At 47.3% G+C, this 15324-nt stretch overlaps 1 protein-coding gene across 4 annotated transcripts in view; it reads right to left on the bottom strand.

Annotated features, from left to right (window-relative positions):
- The window catches only part of SCHIP1 (schwannomin interacting protein 1), a 116370-nt gene extending 101850 nt beyond the window's left edge, over positions 1-14520 (bottom strand). The window contains exons 1-2 of one of the 4 annotated variants that reach the window (XM_036444577.2): positions 14389-14520; positions 13412-14152 (exon numbers count right to left, since the gene is read on the bottom strand). In XM_036444577.2, coding sequence (XP_036300470.1) covers positions 13412-14134 — 723 coding nt within the window. In that variant the 5' untranslated portion in view covers positions 14135-14152; positions 14389-14520. Of the gene's footprint in view, positions 1-13411 lie in introns of all 4 variants that reach the window. The other 3 variants (XM_045583640.1, XM_036444576.2, XM_036444579.2) reach the window with 3 other exon arrangements.
- Between the last annotated feature and the right edge of the window lie 804 nt (positions 14521-15324).

Raw genomic sequence — 15324 nt, 5'->3', positions numbered from 1 at the left:
TAGAAATGACTCCCTTCTGTTTGCAATTTTCATACCATACACTCAGAGCCTTTGTAATCCTACCAGAAACCTTATTTGAAAGAAGTCAGTAAACTCCTTAGTTAAAAAACAAACAATAGCCCTAGCTGGTTTGGCTCAATGGATAGAGTGTTGGCCTGAAGAGTCCAGGGTTCAATCATGGCTGGGTTGCTGGCTCAATCCCCAGTAGGGGGCGTGCAGGAGGTAGCCAATCAATGATTATCTCTCATCATTGATGTTTCTCTCTCTCTCCCTCCCCCACCCTCCTTTCTTCTCTAAAATCAATAAAAATATTTATAAAACAAACAAACAACATTCCAAAGGCTGGTGACAACTTGTGGCTGTTCATGAAAGCAGAGAGTGGGCGAATGTGTAGTTTATTTCTATAGTTGGAGGTTCATAATGCAAACCCCTCTCTCCAGTCTTCCTGGCAGAGGAGTTGCACCCTCCTTTCAGCCTTCCTCTTTCCTTCCTCCCTTTTTAAAAAATAATTTTTTTTAATGTTTTTTATTTTTTTATTTATAGAGAAAGGAAAGGAGAGGGAGAAATATCAATGAGATGAGAGAAACAGTCACTGGCTGCCTCCTTCATGCCCCCTACTGGAGATCAAGTCCACAACCAGGGCCTGTGCCTTGACCAGGAATTCAATGAGTGACCTCTCAGTATATGGGACGACACTCAACCACTAAGCCACACAGGCCGAAGCTCTTCTGCCAATTCTTTCAACTGCTTTCCCCACAGAGGCAGCTGCACTTTCCACATAGGAAGGATCGAGGGATACAATCGGACTGAAGAGGAGCAAGGAGACTGGTCTTCAAAATGCAAATGCATTTATAAAGCAAACTCACTAGTGGAAATTTTGCTTACATTTTATGTTTGCTTACATGACGCTGTGGGGACGTGACCGAGAATACAGAGAAACCCTCTCCTTCCTCTACAAGCCACAGTCTAAGAGGAAACATTACTTATTACCTATAGTTTTAATGCAACCATTTTAATTTTAAAAGCTAATATAAATCCAAATAAAGCATGTAGTTTAGGTAATGCTACTAACATTGCGCCAATAGTCATTTCTTGGTTTTGACAAATGTACCACAGTTAGATGTTAACATTAGAGGAAGCTGTAAATGATATTTGGAAACTCTGTAATGTGTTTGCAACTTATGGGTAAATCTAAAGCTATTCTAAAATAAAGTATTTTTTAAAAGTGAATAATGTTCCCTATTTTTTTTTTTTTTTTTTTTTTTTTTTTTTTTTTTAAGGAAAGTGGAAAAAAAACAACACACCAAACTTGTCTCCTTTGTTTGAACTCGATGCTGACTTTGTACTTAGGGTCTGTAATTTTCAAGAGGAAAAAAATATAATTTCCCAACCTCTCCACTTTCAACAGGCCCACTCAATAGTAATGTAGTAACAGCAGCAATTAAATAAAATCTCAACATGATTCAGCAATATTGAAGTTTCATTGGATGCCATACGCCATATAATAAGAAATTTTATCAAACTCACCCCCCCCCCCTTGGAAGTAAAATGTTCCCAGGTGAGTTTCCAGCATATAAAAGAACTGAGGCCACACATCATGCAGTGCACGTGTGTGTGTGTGTGTGTGTGTGTGTGTGTGTGTATGTATTTATGATTAAGAAACCAGTTTCTTTTCATTATTCATAAGTAATGAAAAACAAGTGTTGAGACATTTCTTTGAATCCAAATAACAACTCAGTTTTTGAACTGCTTTGAAGATGAGACAAATTAATTCAGAGAAATGGGATGTAAATAAGAATTAAGTGAAATAAGAGCATGTTGTATAAAGTAATGCTTACTTTTCCCCCTGGATGTTATTGTTTCAAATTATTTTAAGCTCCTGAAAGGAAAGAGGAAGCTACTGTGGAAGAAAGGAGTCACTTGCTAACCTGACAAGCTCAGGGGAGGCCAGCATGGAAGTCTTGCAAACTCAGAGACCTAAAAAAAAACACTCAAGATGGTCTGAAAATTAAATATTTAACTGCAAATAGGTTATAGTGGGCAGTCAGGTCCTACGCTGATATTTTCCCTGACAAAGATCAGCTTAGATCTTCATTGAGTTCATTTGCCTTTTTTTGCATCTAAGATAACATATCTGTGAGATGTCTGGGTAATTTGTAACTTCCCTTTTTCTGGAGCCCCTGGGGGCACAACCTTCATTATCATGTTAATTGTTCCTGTACTCACCTAAGTATGTATCCATCATTTTACTTTTTATCCAATCCCAGGGGTTTCCCCTCCTTTGCTTTCTCCTGCTTCCTTAATCCATCACCAATGAATTTCATGTAATCCACCTATGTCCCTCCTTTGATTGCAATGTATAAATACAAATGTAACCAGCCATTCTCTGGAGCATTATCTCAATTCGTTGAGGTTCTACTTCCCAGCTCAAATAAACTGACAAAAATTCTTTACAGGTTTCAATGTTTGTTTGTTTTTTTAATGTTAACATTACTCTGGTGTCAGGAGATGTATATGAACACTACTTCAGGAGTTTCCTTCCCCAACATCTCTCATTTCTAAATCTCACCAGACTCTCTGCAAGCCACCCCCACTTGCCTCCACCTCCCCTCACCCCCACTTCAACGAAGTCATTTAACCTCGTTGGGTCTCAGTGTTCTCCTCTGAAAAATGAGTAGATTGGGTTGGGTGTGGGATGAGAAACTGGGAACCCAGAGGCCATATTTTGCAATCACAGATCTGTTTGTTAGCCCCCTAAAAGTATGTGTTTCTTTCAAGTTACTTGCCAAAATTTCATCCTGAACATATTTCTCGTCAGATCCGAGCCTGGGTCTTGGGCTTCTCCTGACACATCAGAGGGCTGAGATGATATTCAAATATGGCGGGATAGAAAAACATCCCTTCATCCCTGGGACCCTCCAGGTCCCCACAGTCTTCCTCCCACTGGGCTCACTGCTCTCATTGGTTACCTAGGTGGCCTCTGCATGCACCTGGCTTTGCCATCCTTATCACAATTCCAGCTCTAATATTCTGACTCCCAGGGTCATTGTTTATCAGTAAAAGAGAGCTTTAATCATACTTCCAGTGCCCTGGGGTCTTACTCATGTGTTAGTACAAGCAAAACAATGGTGTATTTACTTTGCTGAGCATTTCCAAATGAAACCCAAGAACAATAATTCTAATTCTGAAACCACCATACCACAGTAGAGTAGGTATTCAGAAAGTTTTCAAATTGCTGCAGCCTAACGTTGTTCTTCTACAATAGAAGGAGATCTTACTTGAAGGGCTATTTGGGTCAGACTGTGGGTAACTAGTACTCTAACCAGGAGATCACTGGTTACATAATTTAAGTATTCAAAAATAAAACCCCAGTGGTCTTCTCTCTTACTCCTTACAGAACCAATTTTAGAGTGGAAATAAAAAGGACAGAGCACTTAAGACTAATACAATGTCAAAACGGACCCCAAATCGTGTGACATTCACAAAGGAAAAAATTGTAATTTTCATACGTAATTTTTTACGTCTTAATGCTCTAACCTCAGATCTAAATTTGTAGGTCCTGGTGCCATGAGGAGAAAAACAGAAGGCTCAATTGGTTTTGAAACTATTTGGAAACATGTTCTTTTTATAGGAGTGGAGACTAGCCTTTGAGTTCTTTTCTGAGACACTGTGCCAGGTTCCCACGGGGCCAGGCCCTTCTTATTTTGGAAATAAGTTTAATTCTAATCTTTTTCTGGAGGGGAATAGGGGCCACAAGCTACTTTGCTGATGGCCTTGACCTTAAAAATGTTATAGCATTTCATAACACAGTAGCTTTTTTGGTTTTGTTTTTACGTTTTAATGCTCTAACCTCAGATCTAAATTTATAACACGGCTGGAGATCTTAGGAATGATGAGGAAATTACCTCATTCTCTTTAAACGGTTTTAGACAGCAGAGTTCTTTCCCTATATGGCAAACCAAGAAGGAAGCAAGAATCAAGTTACACTAGGTAACAAGCTGTGCCACAACTTACCTGTTGTTTAGCTCTGGGCATGCCCACAACCTGCTTGTGATCAAGTGGACCCTGGTCACAGCCAGCTACCTGTCCTTAGTATGTTTTCTGTCTGTCTGTCTCTCTCTCTCTCTCTCTCTCTCTCTCTCTCTCTCTCTCTCTCGCTCCTTTTTCTTCCCTCCCTCCCTCTCTCTCCACAGGGTCCCTGAGGCAGCCAGGCGAGGAGCCTTCGCCACTAGAGATACCCCGTACCAATGAGTCACTTTCTTACAGACTTTGAATTGGTTCTCTGTGCACACAGGTAAACCTGCATAGGAGTAGAAGGGGAAACTGAGACAGGCTGAGGAACACAGCCGGGGGTATCCTAGAGGAGGACACAATGGGTGTGTGCTTCTGAGCGGCTAACAACAGGGTCAGTGGGCTTGGGCCAGGGGAGGTGCTGATAGACAATGGATGGCTTGGAGGCCTGGCTGTGGGGCTGTGGGGCTGTGGGGCTGAGGGGTTGAGGGGCTGTGGGGCTGTGCTCTGTCCGCTGCCCTCCCTCACACACCCTAAAAACCAGCCCCTCCACCTGCCAAACGGAGCATTGCCTGCAAAAGCCCAACCCGCACACACTTTCTTATTAGAAGCTTTTAGTAAGACTTTAAAAAAAAAAACACAAGTCCATGAATAACTCAGACATGTATTTCTACAAGGAAGAGTTCTGAAGGATCAATCATCTCTATTAGGACATGGACAATAAAACCCTCTGGAATTGATGAATTTGTAGAAATCAGCTGCCCACTAATGCATTGCTTTGTGTAACCCATAAAAAATGAAAGCTTTTTCTTTTTTCGGTATACTATGCGAATATTCCAAGGAAGAAAGATTCACAATCACTTTCATGAACCATAAATACTAAGGAGAGACTATGAAATGGAAGAGGGGAAAAAAAGAACATGATATTGCCGATGATGGATAGACCAACAAAAGAACATTCAACTACAAATAAATATAAAATATTTGGGGGGAGTTGTAGGGGTATCTGTAAAATGAACAGATACAAGTGGCAATTATTAGGAAGTCAGATATACAAACCAGACTAAAGAAAACAGATCACTCTTTCAGCTTCCAGTAAGCTTTGCTTTAATGCAACTTCACGTCAGTTAGACGGAACTAAAAATATTGTATGAGTACTTTTGGAGAGCATCATCCTGGGGCCGAACAAACACTAGTCAAGTTCATTCCTATCACCTGGGAAATCCCTCGCCTAAACCACCACCTTTTGAGTTATATAGAAAATGCTACAGAAGTAGGAAAAAATGGGAATAGCCTAAAATCACACAACAGATACTGAAAAATAGGTCTGGTGGCGAAAAGAGAATTAGGTTGAGTTTATGCATGAATGAAAACAGAGAAACGCAAGTGATAAAGGTGATGACAGAACATGCTTGACATAATTATTTAGCAAATCTTTAAGGGAAATAACAACATTAGTCATAAAAGTAGCCTGAAACAAAACAAAGGAAACAAGCGAAGTGCATATGGAACAATAAGGGCCCTCACAGATCTGATGAGGAAAGTGATAACTACAGCTGTCCTGGGCGTGACCAGAAGAACTAGCGATGACCTACCTCTGCAGATTCAGCTGGAAAACTCAGAAATATCACTCAGGGAACATAAAAACGCAAAGCATCACCCTTTCCTGATGCCCATTTTCTGTTCCTTGTTCTCCCCCAGATACTAATGAAGCCAGGGGTTCTGATGGAGACTGTTGTCTGGGCAGTTTCTGAACTCCACAAATACCTTTCTCATCTTTCTAGTCTTATTGGTTTTGTTAGCTTCCCTTGGGGGGGGCGGGGGGGGGTTTATCATACAACATTCACTTGCAATTCTGTCTAGATAGAGTTTCCACTTCAGGGTGAACAACACGGAGATCTTTTCTCCTCTGTCTTTCTGAATCCAGCACCCCCGCATGGCCCTGACAGTCAATTGACAGATTTTGTAAAGTGATGGGCAGGGAGGTACCTGAAACCTCCCTGCTGCCTTCTCTGCCTCCTTCAATCCAGGTAGCTCCTTGCAAAGTTCTCAGGAGCCAGTCACTGGTCATTTCTTGGCCCCATGTCAGGAGAGGCCTATGTGTTGCCCAGAGTTAGAAAGCAGGATGGACAGCCAGGAGAAGTTGCTACCCATGGGAAAAGAGCAAAGACGGGAGGGAAATCTGCCATCCCAGGGAGAGCACTGTTGTGTTGATGGAAATACACGTGGTGATGGGTCGAAGTCTGAATGGGAGAGAGCAAGTTTATAAATGTCGGACAGCATGCGTTTAAAAAAGCAAACAAGAAACAACACATTGAATACTGTCCTACCAAGTAATGAACATTAGAAGGCATGTCTACATTGGAAAATCTTAAATGAGACTGGGTCTGTCCTACCAATTAAGTTTTGAAACACTTATTTTTAAGAAATGCGGCATTAGCTGAAGAGGGGCAAGCTCATGAAAAATGGGAATAATGAGCCCAAGGACATGAGGCTGGTCAGGCCTAGACTGAGAAAGTTGGGTGAAGTTTAATCTTCACAGACCTGTTTTCCTCCTTTGAAGATGGTGGGGAGGGTTGGATGAGATGATCTCTCAGATCCTTCCTAGCTTTAAAGTCTTATTACTTTGCTACTAAAATGCTCAATTTCATAACTAACTCTTGAATTTCTACAGAAGTTGTGTGCAAAATCATCATCTCCCAGCCACTGGCAGTATAACACGCCATAAAGCAGTATCTGTCTAACAGCTCAAGGGGAATAAAGCAGCTAAAGAAAAAGCATTTGCAAAAGCCCTTTTTGTTAAAATACTTAGGACTGAATTTCAAATCTAAGAAAACAAAACCATTCATGTTTTCAGGGGCAAAGGTCTGGGAGCAAAAACAATTTTCTGTTTTAAAATGCAAATGTAATGTTACAGATGCGCTTTGAAGAAAGGACCTAGAATTACTATTATTAGCACTAATAAGAAATTTCAGAGTGTAGCAGTTTCTAGTAAAGTTTAAAATTAAAGGGTGTTACAAAATAAGTTAACCAACCAGGTATTCATCAGATGTCTATTCCTTATTGAATAACTGAGCCTATAGTGTATATGTCTTTATAGAGAAGAGGGTAGATAAGAGGCCAAGAATATAAGACAATGCCACTAAAAGAGCCTGGAACCAGAGCCAGAAGTTGACAGGTTTAGCCTAAGTCTTGCCAGGCATGAGACTTCCAGCAAATCCCTGAACCTCACTGGGCCTCGGTTTTCTCATCTCTAAAATGGAAACGCTTTGTTCAAATTCCAGATATCATGAGGAGCAAAGGTGCTAATGAACATGAAAATACTCAAAACTAGGAAGCCCTTTAAAAACCTAAGTATGAGGAAGTGGTACACGGTGGAACACAAGTTCAGAAGAGGTTGTTCAGGCTGCGATGATCAGATACAGCTCTCCCCTGAATCAGAACAGGCCCTGGAGCAGCAAATGGTGGGTGCTGTGGTGGACAATATCAGCAACGCCTCGACCTTCTGGACCTTCAACTTAGCAAAGAGCTCATGCTGGGAATTCCCCAGAGTGAAGAAGGCATGCCATGTCAAAGGCCCGGAAGTTACAAATACACGCAGAGCCAGAAAGCATGGAGGAAGGTGAAGGATGTCAGTGGTGAGATGTTCAAAGGGCTCAGAGAATATGTGATGAGAATATCTACATTCATGTTTCAGATATGCACCCTGAAAACTTTCCTTAAGATGTTTTAAAGGACCACTACGTGTACACCAATTGGTAGGCAAAGATTTCATTGACTCTAACTCCAACATTTCCAAAGGCTGTTCCACCATAGAGTGAATCATCTGATGGTAGCTTCAATACACACAACAGTCCCAGAACTGTGGTTTACCTGCAACCTACTTTTTAAACCCAATCACATTTCTTTAAAGTCTTGAGTATATGCGAATGGAGAAAGCAGCCTTGGTGGCTCTTAAACAAAAAGCAACATAAATTAGAAAAGCAGGCAAAGGTGGCACTCAACATTTCAAGGAAACAGGTCCAAGAACACGATATCCTTAGCCCTGGTAATTTCTGGTCAGGGTTAAAAAAACCAGAATGACTTTACCAGTCACTTAATGCTCTCTAGCCAACAGAAATAAAGTGTTAACTGCACACCACACAGAAGGCTGCAGAATCACATCACTTATTAAAGTTATAAACTTTACTATATTTTGTAGAAGTAATAAAGGCCTCTTAACTCAGTCTATAAAAACAGGAACTCCTGTAATTTAAATATAGTCCAAGTAACTGTGGAAACAAATACTTAGCCATTCAAGCTTCTTTAGTGATGTCATTGACGGGGAAGGAGGACCTGGGCTGTAATTTCATAGAATAATACACTGAAAATAACCTGTAATTAGTATCTTTCTAGGAAGAAATGTAGGTAATGTAAAGTTTGCTACTAGTTAATGGTACAAACAAATAAAAAGACAAATTATTTTCGAGTACTTTGGAAATAACTTCATCAGGAGAATTTGCTTTCAATTAACATGTCGATTAAATTTTTTTCTTATCTTCTCGTTAAATAGGGGGAAATGCACCTGTCGCTGGCACTAAAATATAATAAAACTGGAATTAAAACGCATCGGTCGGTCTGGGCTACAACTAGAATTCTTCCCGAATTTAAAAGTGAGTCCTTTACTTTTTGAACAATAGGTGTAAGATGTGGGCCAGGTGCTTGCTCCTTAAGTTTTAAGAGACAGAGTGGCAGTCACCCCAGTCACCGGAAAAACGATGTCCTGCAGGGCCCAAGGACCCAGATGGAATACAGCAACCAGGGGGAGAGAAAGCCAAGGTTAGAATGACTGTGTTCAGAATCATGGCGATGGCAACGTAAAATGGTGCAACTTCTTTGAAAAACAGGCAACTTCTTAAACAGTTAGATCCACACCTACCATACGACCCAGCCATTCTACTCCCAGGTGTTTACCCACGAGAAATGAAACACTATGTCTCTACAAAGACTTGTACGAGAATGTTCAAAGCACTTTTACTGGTAACAGACAAAAACTAGAAACAACTCAAATGCCCATCAACAGAGGAATAAGCTATGTCCATAAAACGGAGCACCACCTACCAACAAAAAGCAGTGAGCTACAAACATACACAGTAATACGGATGAATCACAGAACAATTATATGCTGAGTGAAAGAAGCCCAACGAAAACTGAGTATCATATGATTCCACTTATGTTCACTTTAGAAAATGCAAGCTAATCTATAGTGATAGAAATGAGATCAGTGGCTGCCAGAGACAGGACTGGGGGAATTACAAAGGGGCACAATGATACTTTTGGAGGTGAGAAATATGTTCATTATCTTGACTTTAATGATGGTTTCACAGGTGTACATATATGTCAAAACACATCAGATTGTACACTTCAAATATGTGCACTTGATTATATGTCAGAGCTATTTGAAAAGAAGAAGAATCCAAAGGAGAGAGAAATTGGAGAAAAATGTGAGTTTCCAGAGACAGAACAGCTTAAACATTGGAGGACCACAGACCCTGAAAGAGAGAAAACGGCATGGAAAGGTCAATGAGAGAGAGAAGAAACTGTACTCCATTTAAGAAAAGCAGTCCACCGAGGCACTGGGCACCCCCACAGCTCTTGGTGATGTGTGCAGAAGCCCCTTGAGTTAGCAGGGAGTGATACTGTGACAAACTGAGGCCCTGGAAAAGCAGGAGTAAGAGAAACTCCTGTTCTCCCTCAGGGTTATCCAAGCCAGTCCACCAGGGTCAGAGCAGGCAGGGAGAGGAGAATTTAGGATGAATATAACCATTTGGGAGCCCTTATAGTAAACTCGCCTCTCTGCTCTAAGTCTGACATCAAAAGCACCAACACCGCATAACCTTCTTTACTCTTTAACTGCGTGGTGGTTGAGCTTGAGCATTTACACACCTGAGTCATTTAGAGATTTCTCCAAGGGCCTCAGTTTTCTCAAATGTAAAATGAGAGGGAGGGGTGGTTTAGCTCTGTGGTGTGTGGGTCATATACTGGTAAGTCCTTCCTTCCTTCATTCATTCACGGATCTTTTAGAGCACATGTGTCAAACACAAGGCCCGCGGGCCAAATCCGTCCCGCCAGGCCTTGCAATGTGGCCCGCACCGCGCTGTCATCACTGCACTCCGCTGCGTTTCCATCACAATGACAGTTTATGACTGTTCAGTAAACCATTTGGCCCGAGATTTAGGCTGGATTTTAGATTTTGGCCCCTTCTCTGATTGAGTTCGACACCCCTATTTTAGAGCATACTATATCCCAGGCACTGTCACAGACTGGCAAGCATTCCAACGGACTCCAGAGAGACTAAAAATGAAGAACTAGATAAGGTAATGTCAGGTAGAGCTAAGCTCTAAGAAAATACACCAGGCGTGCCTGAGTGCGGCGGGGGTGGAGTGCCTTCTGCTAGGGAGTTTGGTCAGGGACAGCAGCACTGAGAAGGTCAGAGTTGAACAGAGACAGGAATGATGAGAAGGAACCAGCCACCTGATGATTCCAAAGAAGAATGGGCACTAAGCGTATGTGGTTCTCTTCTCAGGTGAAAAGAAACCTACACTCTCTCTCATGTACCCCCTCCGCCCAGTAACACAGAGAAATCCCATTTACACACAACTCTCTAAAGAGTAGCTAACATATCACTTATTAGAACAACCCCTTCAAGATGGGCTTTCTCTTCTACCTGACTCCCTCATTATTTCTAAGTTTCCATCCTAGTGGTTATAAATTTTCCCACTCCTTCCAGGCAGAAGTAAACAGGATTTAAATCAGTATTATGCCGGGACCGGTTTGGCTCAATGGATAGAGTGTCGGCCTGCGGACTGAAAGGTCCTGGGTTCGATGCCCTTGGTTGTGGGCATATCCCCGACAGGCAGTGTGCAAGAGGCAGCTGATGGATGATTCTCTCTCATCGATGTTTTTAGCTCTCTGTCCCTCTCTCTTCCTCTCTGTGAAAAATCAATAAATATATATTTAAAAAAGATAATAAATAAATAAATAAATCAGTGTTATGATATTGATAGATAGTAAGAAAGAAATCCTACACTGTGACCCAGTGTATACATAAAAATGAAACGAAAGTTTTAAAAAGCCAAGCTAACCACGGGCAAGGCATTGTCATACATTCTATTGCATTTCATTTCCCTTAACTGATAAGGTGATTTCAAAGGTAATTCATACTTTGAAAGACACTATGCTAAACTAACATTAGCTAGTAATTTGGTTCAAAGACAAACAAAAACATGGAAAATTTTAATACTGAACAACCTCCCCTTCCCCTTATTTCTGTACCCATACTCGCTTGAAAGCAATGGAACCCAAATTTCTCTGTGACTTGTGGAGAAAAAGCCTAGAAGGGACATTTTTCAGGAGGATTGGGGAGTGGAGTGGGGTAAGGAGAGGAACCCCAATATGCAAACTGTTCCCTAGGTGAGGACATAAGCTTTGGCTTGCAAGATTGCCCAAGAAGGAAAGATTCACAAAGTCTACACAAAACCAAGAGGTGTGTGTGTGTGTGTGTGTGTGTGTGTGTGTGTGTGTGTGTTGGCAGAGGGGAAGCTGTCAGCAAGCCATTAAACTGTACGTGCCCAGAGGACTGGCTGCCTTCCCTCACCACAATCCCAGCTCCACGAGGACAGATGTGTGACTGTAGCACTGAGATGATCATACTTCAAATTCAGTACATCACGCAAGGGGTGCTCCATAACATGTTGTCTAATAACTTTTTAATAACGGAGCTCATTGGCACCATCAAATCCTAACTTCACATGTATACCCGGTTATCACATTTTCCTGGATATAAAAATGTCACACAATACTAAAGAAAACTTACTTATCTTCAAGTCATTGTTTATGTCCAGAGAGCTTAATGAGGTGTTTGTTTGTTTTTCTCAAGCACTAAGCAGGAAAAGGTTGTTTCCTATTGCAAGGTACAGGGAGCTACACTGGCTGTAATAGAAAGATTCCCCATCTGCTCGTGGCCAGGGGTAAACCTGGGATTAAAACGAGTGTGTTAATTTAATAGGTAATTTCTCCAGGGACGCTAACCAGTGGGCTCTGTCAGCCAAGGGCTCTCTCTGATGGAAACTGTGCCAATTTCCCCGCGAAACGCGGTTACCATCCTCACCCCTGAAGTCACAAGTGCATGCACCCAATTTCCAGTAGCCCCAGGGCCCTGGAGCCGGAAAATTACACCTGCAAGCCGGCCCTTTCCCCACACCGCCACACAGCTGCCGCCACCACGCACAGAGAACGCACGCAGCTCATTTCCGCGGTGCCCTTCAGCCCCACTTAGGGACATCATTAATGATCTCAAATTACAACTGTTGCTGCATCTGCGAGCGGTGATGGATAGGGGAGCCACATTCATGATTGCTTTCTTCCACGTCATGTATCTGCTCTCCTCTGGGGGCACAGAAGATGTGGAGACAAGTCCAAACCTGTCAGAGCTCCTTACAGATGCAACCCTCCTGGCTCGCCAGCCCTCCCTCCCTCCCTCCCTCCCCCCTTCTTCCCTCCTTCCCTTCCTCCCCCCCTCCCTCCCTCTTATCCCTCTGCCCCACTCCAGCACCCCTCCCTCTGGATTTCCAGCTTGGAGGCAAGTGACCCCCAGTGAGGAAGTGCAAGAGGTTCCTTATTAAAGCAAGGAGAATGCATCGCGGAGTCAGGAAGCGGAGGCTCAAAACACCTCCTCCCGCACCCTAGAAGCAGATCAGTTCACCCGGCTCTCCAGGTCCACAATAGGCCGGGCTTCTGAAAGGAAGAGGCTTAGAGCAGGAGGGCAGCCCACCCTTTCAAACACTGGAGCATCCGCTTAAACGCGAGATGGAACCGGCCGCGCCGCCAGACCAGAGACAGGCGTGGGCAGGCGAGGGTGTGCGTGAGCCCAGGGGCAGCCTGTCCGTGGGCGAGAGACATCCTCAGTCGCCGCGCAGGGAGACCCGCCACGGGTGACACAGCCCTGACTATTAACGACGTCAAATGTCCCCCGCAGGCACCCGGGCTGCGGGGCCCCAATCTCCCCGGATCTATTTTCAGACAAGTGACTCACAACCTCGTCTCTCCCTAAGTCATTCCATTAAAATGAGTCGCCGCCGCCGGTTCCACTAACCCCGACTTTCCGCTGCTCTCCGCTGGCCGCCCCTCCCTCCCTCCTCCACTCCGCCCAGCCAGCAAACCCAAACAGCTCGCAGACGGAGCCCTAGCACCGTACCCCAGGGGAGCGGGGGGGGGGGGGGGAGAGCAGGCTCTCCCTCCCGGCCCCCCAGCCCCGGGGAAGGATGAATGGGGCCGCAGGCTGGCAGCCGGAGGGCGCGTGCGGGGATGTGTCCGCGGGTGCGCGCGCGGGCGCGTGGGCAACGCACCCCGGCCAACTTACTGAGGTGGAGTTGGTCCTCCCGGGGCCCTGGCTCCGCACCTCCTGCTCCCGGAACTGCAGGCCGGCCAGATGCTTCTCCAGCGCCTCCCAGTCCATCGGGGGCATCGGGGGCTCCTCCGGGGCGCACGTCCCGCTGTCCGTGGGCTGCAGGTAGAGGCCCCCCGACACCGCGGGGCCCCGGCCGCGCAGGCCCCCCGCCAGCTGGGGCTTCTGCACCGCCCGGCGGGGGACGCGAGCCCCGCCGGGCCAGCCGGGCAGCACCACGGTGTTGCCATTGTGCCTGAGGTCCTGGGGGTCGTGCGGGTGGAGGTTGCCGTTGGGCAGGGGGGGCGGCATGGCGGTGGTGGCTCCTTTGCCGCCGCTGCAGCTGCGGGTCCTGGCGCTCACGTCCCCCGGTGGTTCCCGGGCGGGACAGCGGTCATCCCCGTAGCCTCGTCCGTCGCGTTCGTCCTCCTCTTCCTCCTCCTCCTCCTCCTCCTCCCCGTCCTCCTCCTCCGGCGCCCACTCATCAATCACCTTCTTGTGGTACCCCGGGAAGGGCTCCTCATAGTCCTCCAGGGCAGACTCCAAGTCCAGGCTGCCCCCCGGCGACGACGAGGATTTGCACTCGGAGCACGGGGTCACTTTGGCGGAGTTGGACTGCGAACTGGCGCGGCTGCTGCTGCTGCTGCTGCTGCCGCCGCCGCTGCTGCTGCTGCTGCCGGCGTCACTGCCTAGATCCATCCCATCCTCTCGGTAATCCTGGGGGGAGGAGGAGGCAGAGAGAGTGAGCTGCCGCCCGGCCGAGCGCGCTCCGGCCGCCCGCCGCCCGCCGCCGCCGCCGCCGCCGCCGCCGCCGGCACCCGGGCCCCGCGCGCTGCTGCGCCCTTCGGGCGGGAGGTGCGGGGCCCCGCCGGAGGCCTGGGGGCGGGAGTCGGCACCAGCCTGAGGCATCCCTCCCCCCTGGCACCACCAGACTTTCCTCCGGGCAAACTGATCCTCAGATCAGCAAAGGGGGTGCCCGGCCGCCGGCGCGCACACTTTCCCGAAGAGGAGCCGCGGGGCGCGCGGGGACTCGGCGTTAACCATTTTGCGCCCGCCCGGCACCCCGCCCGCCCCGAGGAGGATTCTCGGGGAAGCAGACACTTTCCGGGAGAATTCTAATTCCCGGCGGGCGGGGACGGGGAAGGAGGTGGGCGGATACTAAATTCGCACCTCGCTCTGCGGGCGGAGGCCGCCTCCCGCCGGGCCCCGCCCCGCCCCGCCCCGCCCCGCCCCGCCCCGGTGGGCGGCGGGGAGCCCGGCTACTTTCTAAGGAGCCGCGGGCTGCTCGGAGCTCCGACTCCCGCCTCCGCACCTCCCCGCCTCCCCGGCTGGCTCCTCCTCCGCCCGCCGGAAGGCTCTGGGGAGTAGGTGGGCGCTTGGCCGGGCGGCTCCCACCCGGGCGCCCCCTAAGGTGTGCGGGCGGGCGCGGCCGCAGTCCCCGCAGGCGCGGGCGCCGCCGCCCGGGGAGGAAGGACGCGCCCTCCCGCCGGCGAGCCGGTCCCGCCGACCGAGCATGCCCAGAGGATGCCGGGCGGGGCGCGCGGTCCGCTCGCCGGCTTTCGGGAAGCCGGGCGGGGATGGGGTCGAAGAGGCCGGGGAAAAACCGAAGGAAGGGGGTCGCGGGGACCTAGGGGCGCAGACCCGGCCCAGGAGAAGGGGCGGCGCCCTGGAAAGGGTGGTGCATTGTAACCCCCAGACGCTCCCGCATTTCCTGGGCGCGTCCCAAGCTCTCTCTGTGGGGGCCGATCACCCCCCCGCCTAAGCCTCCGGAGACCCCCCCAAAGCGCGGGCTCCACGCTTCCTAACCCACACGGAAGTCCCCGAGGGATCCCTCCCTCCTCCCTCCCCTCCCCAAGGACATCCCTCCCCCATGCGCGCACAAACACAAG

The sequence above is a fragment of the Pipistrellus kuhlii genome, unplaced genomic scaffold (genome assembly GCF_014108245.1).
Source record: "Pipistrellus kuhlii isolate mPipKuh1 unplaced genomic scaffold, mPipKuh1.p scaffold_m20_p_2, whole genome shotgun sequence".
Taxonomy (NCBI): domain Eukaryota; kingdom Metazoa; phylum Chordata; class Mammalia; order Chiroptera; family Vespertilionidae; genus Pipistrellus; species Pipistrellus kuhlii.
Note: the sequence above shows the minus strand (reverse complement) of the source record. Positions and strands in the feature narration are given on the sequence as shown.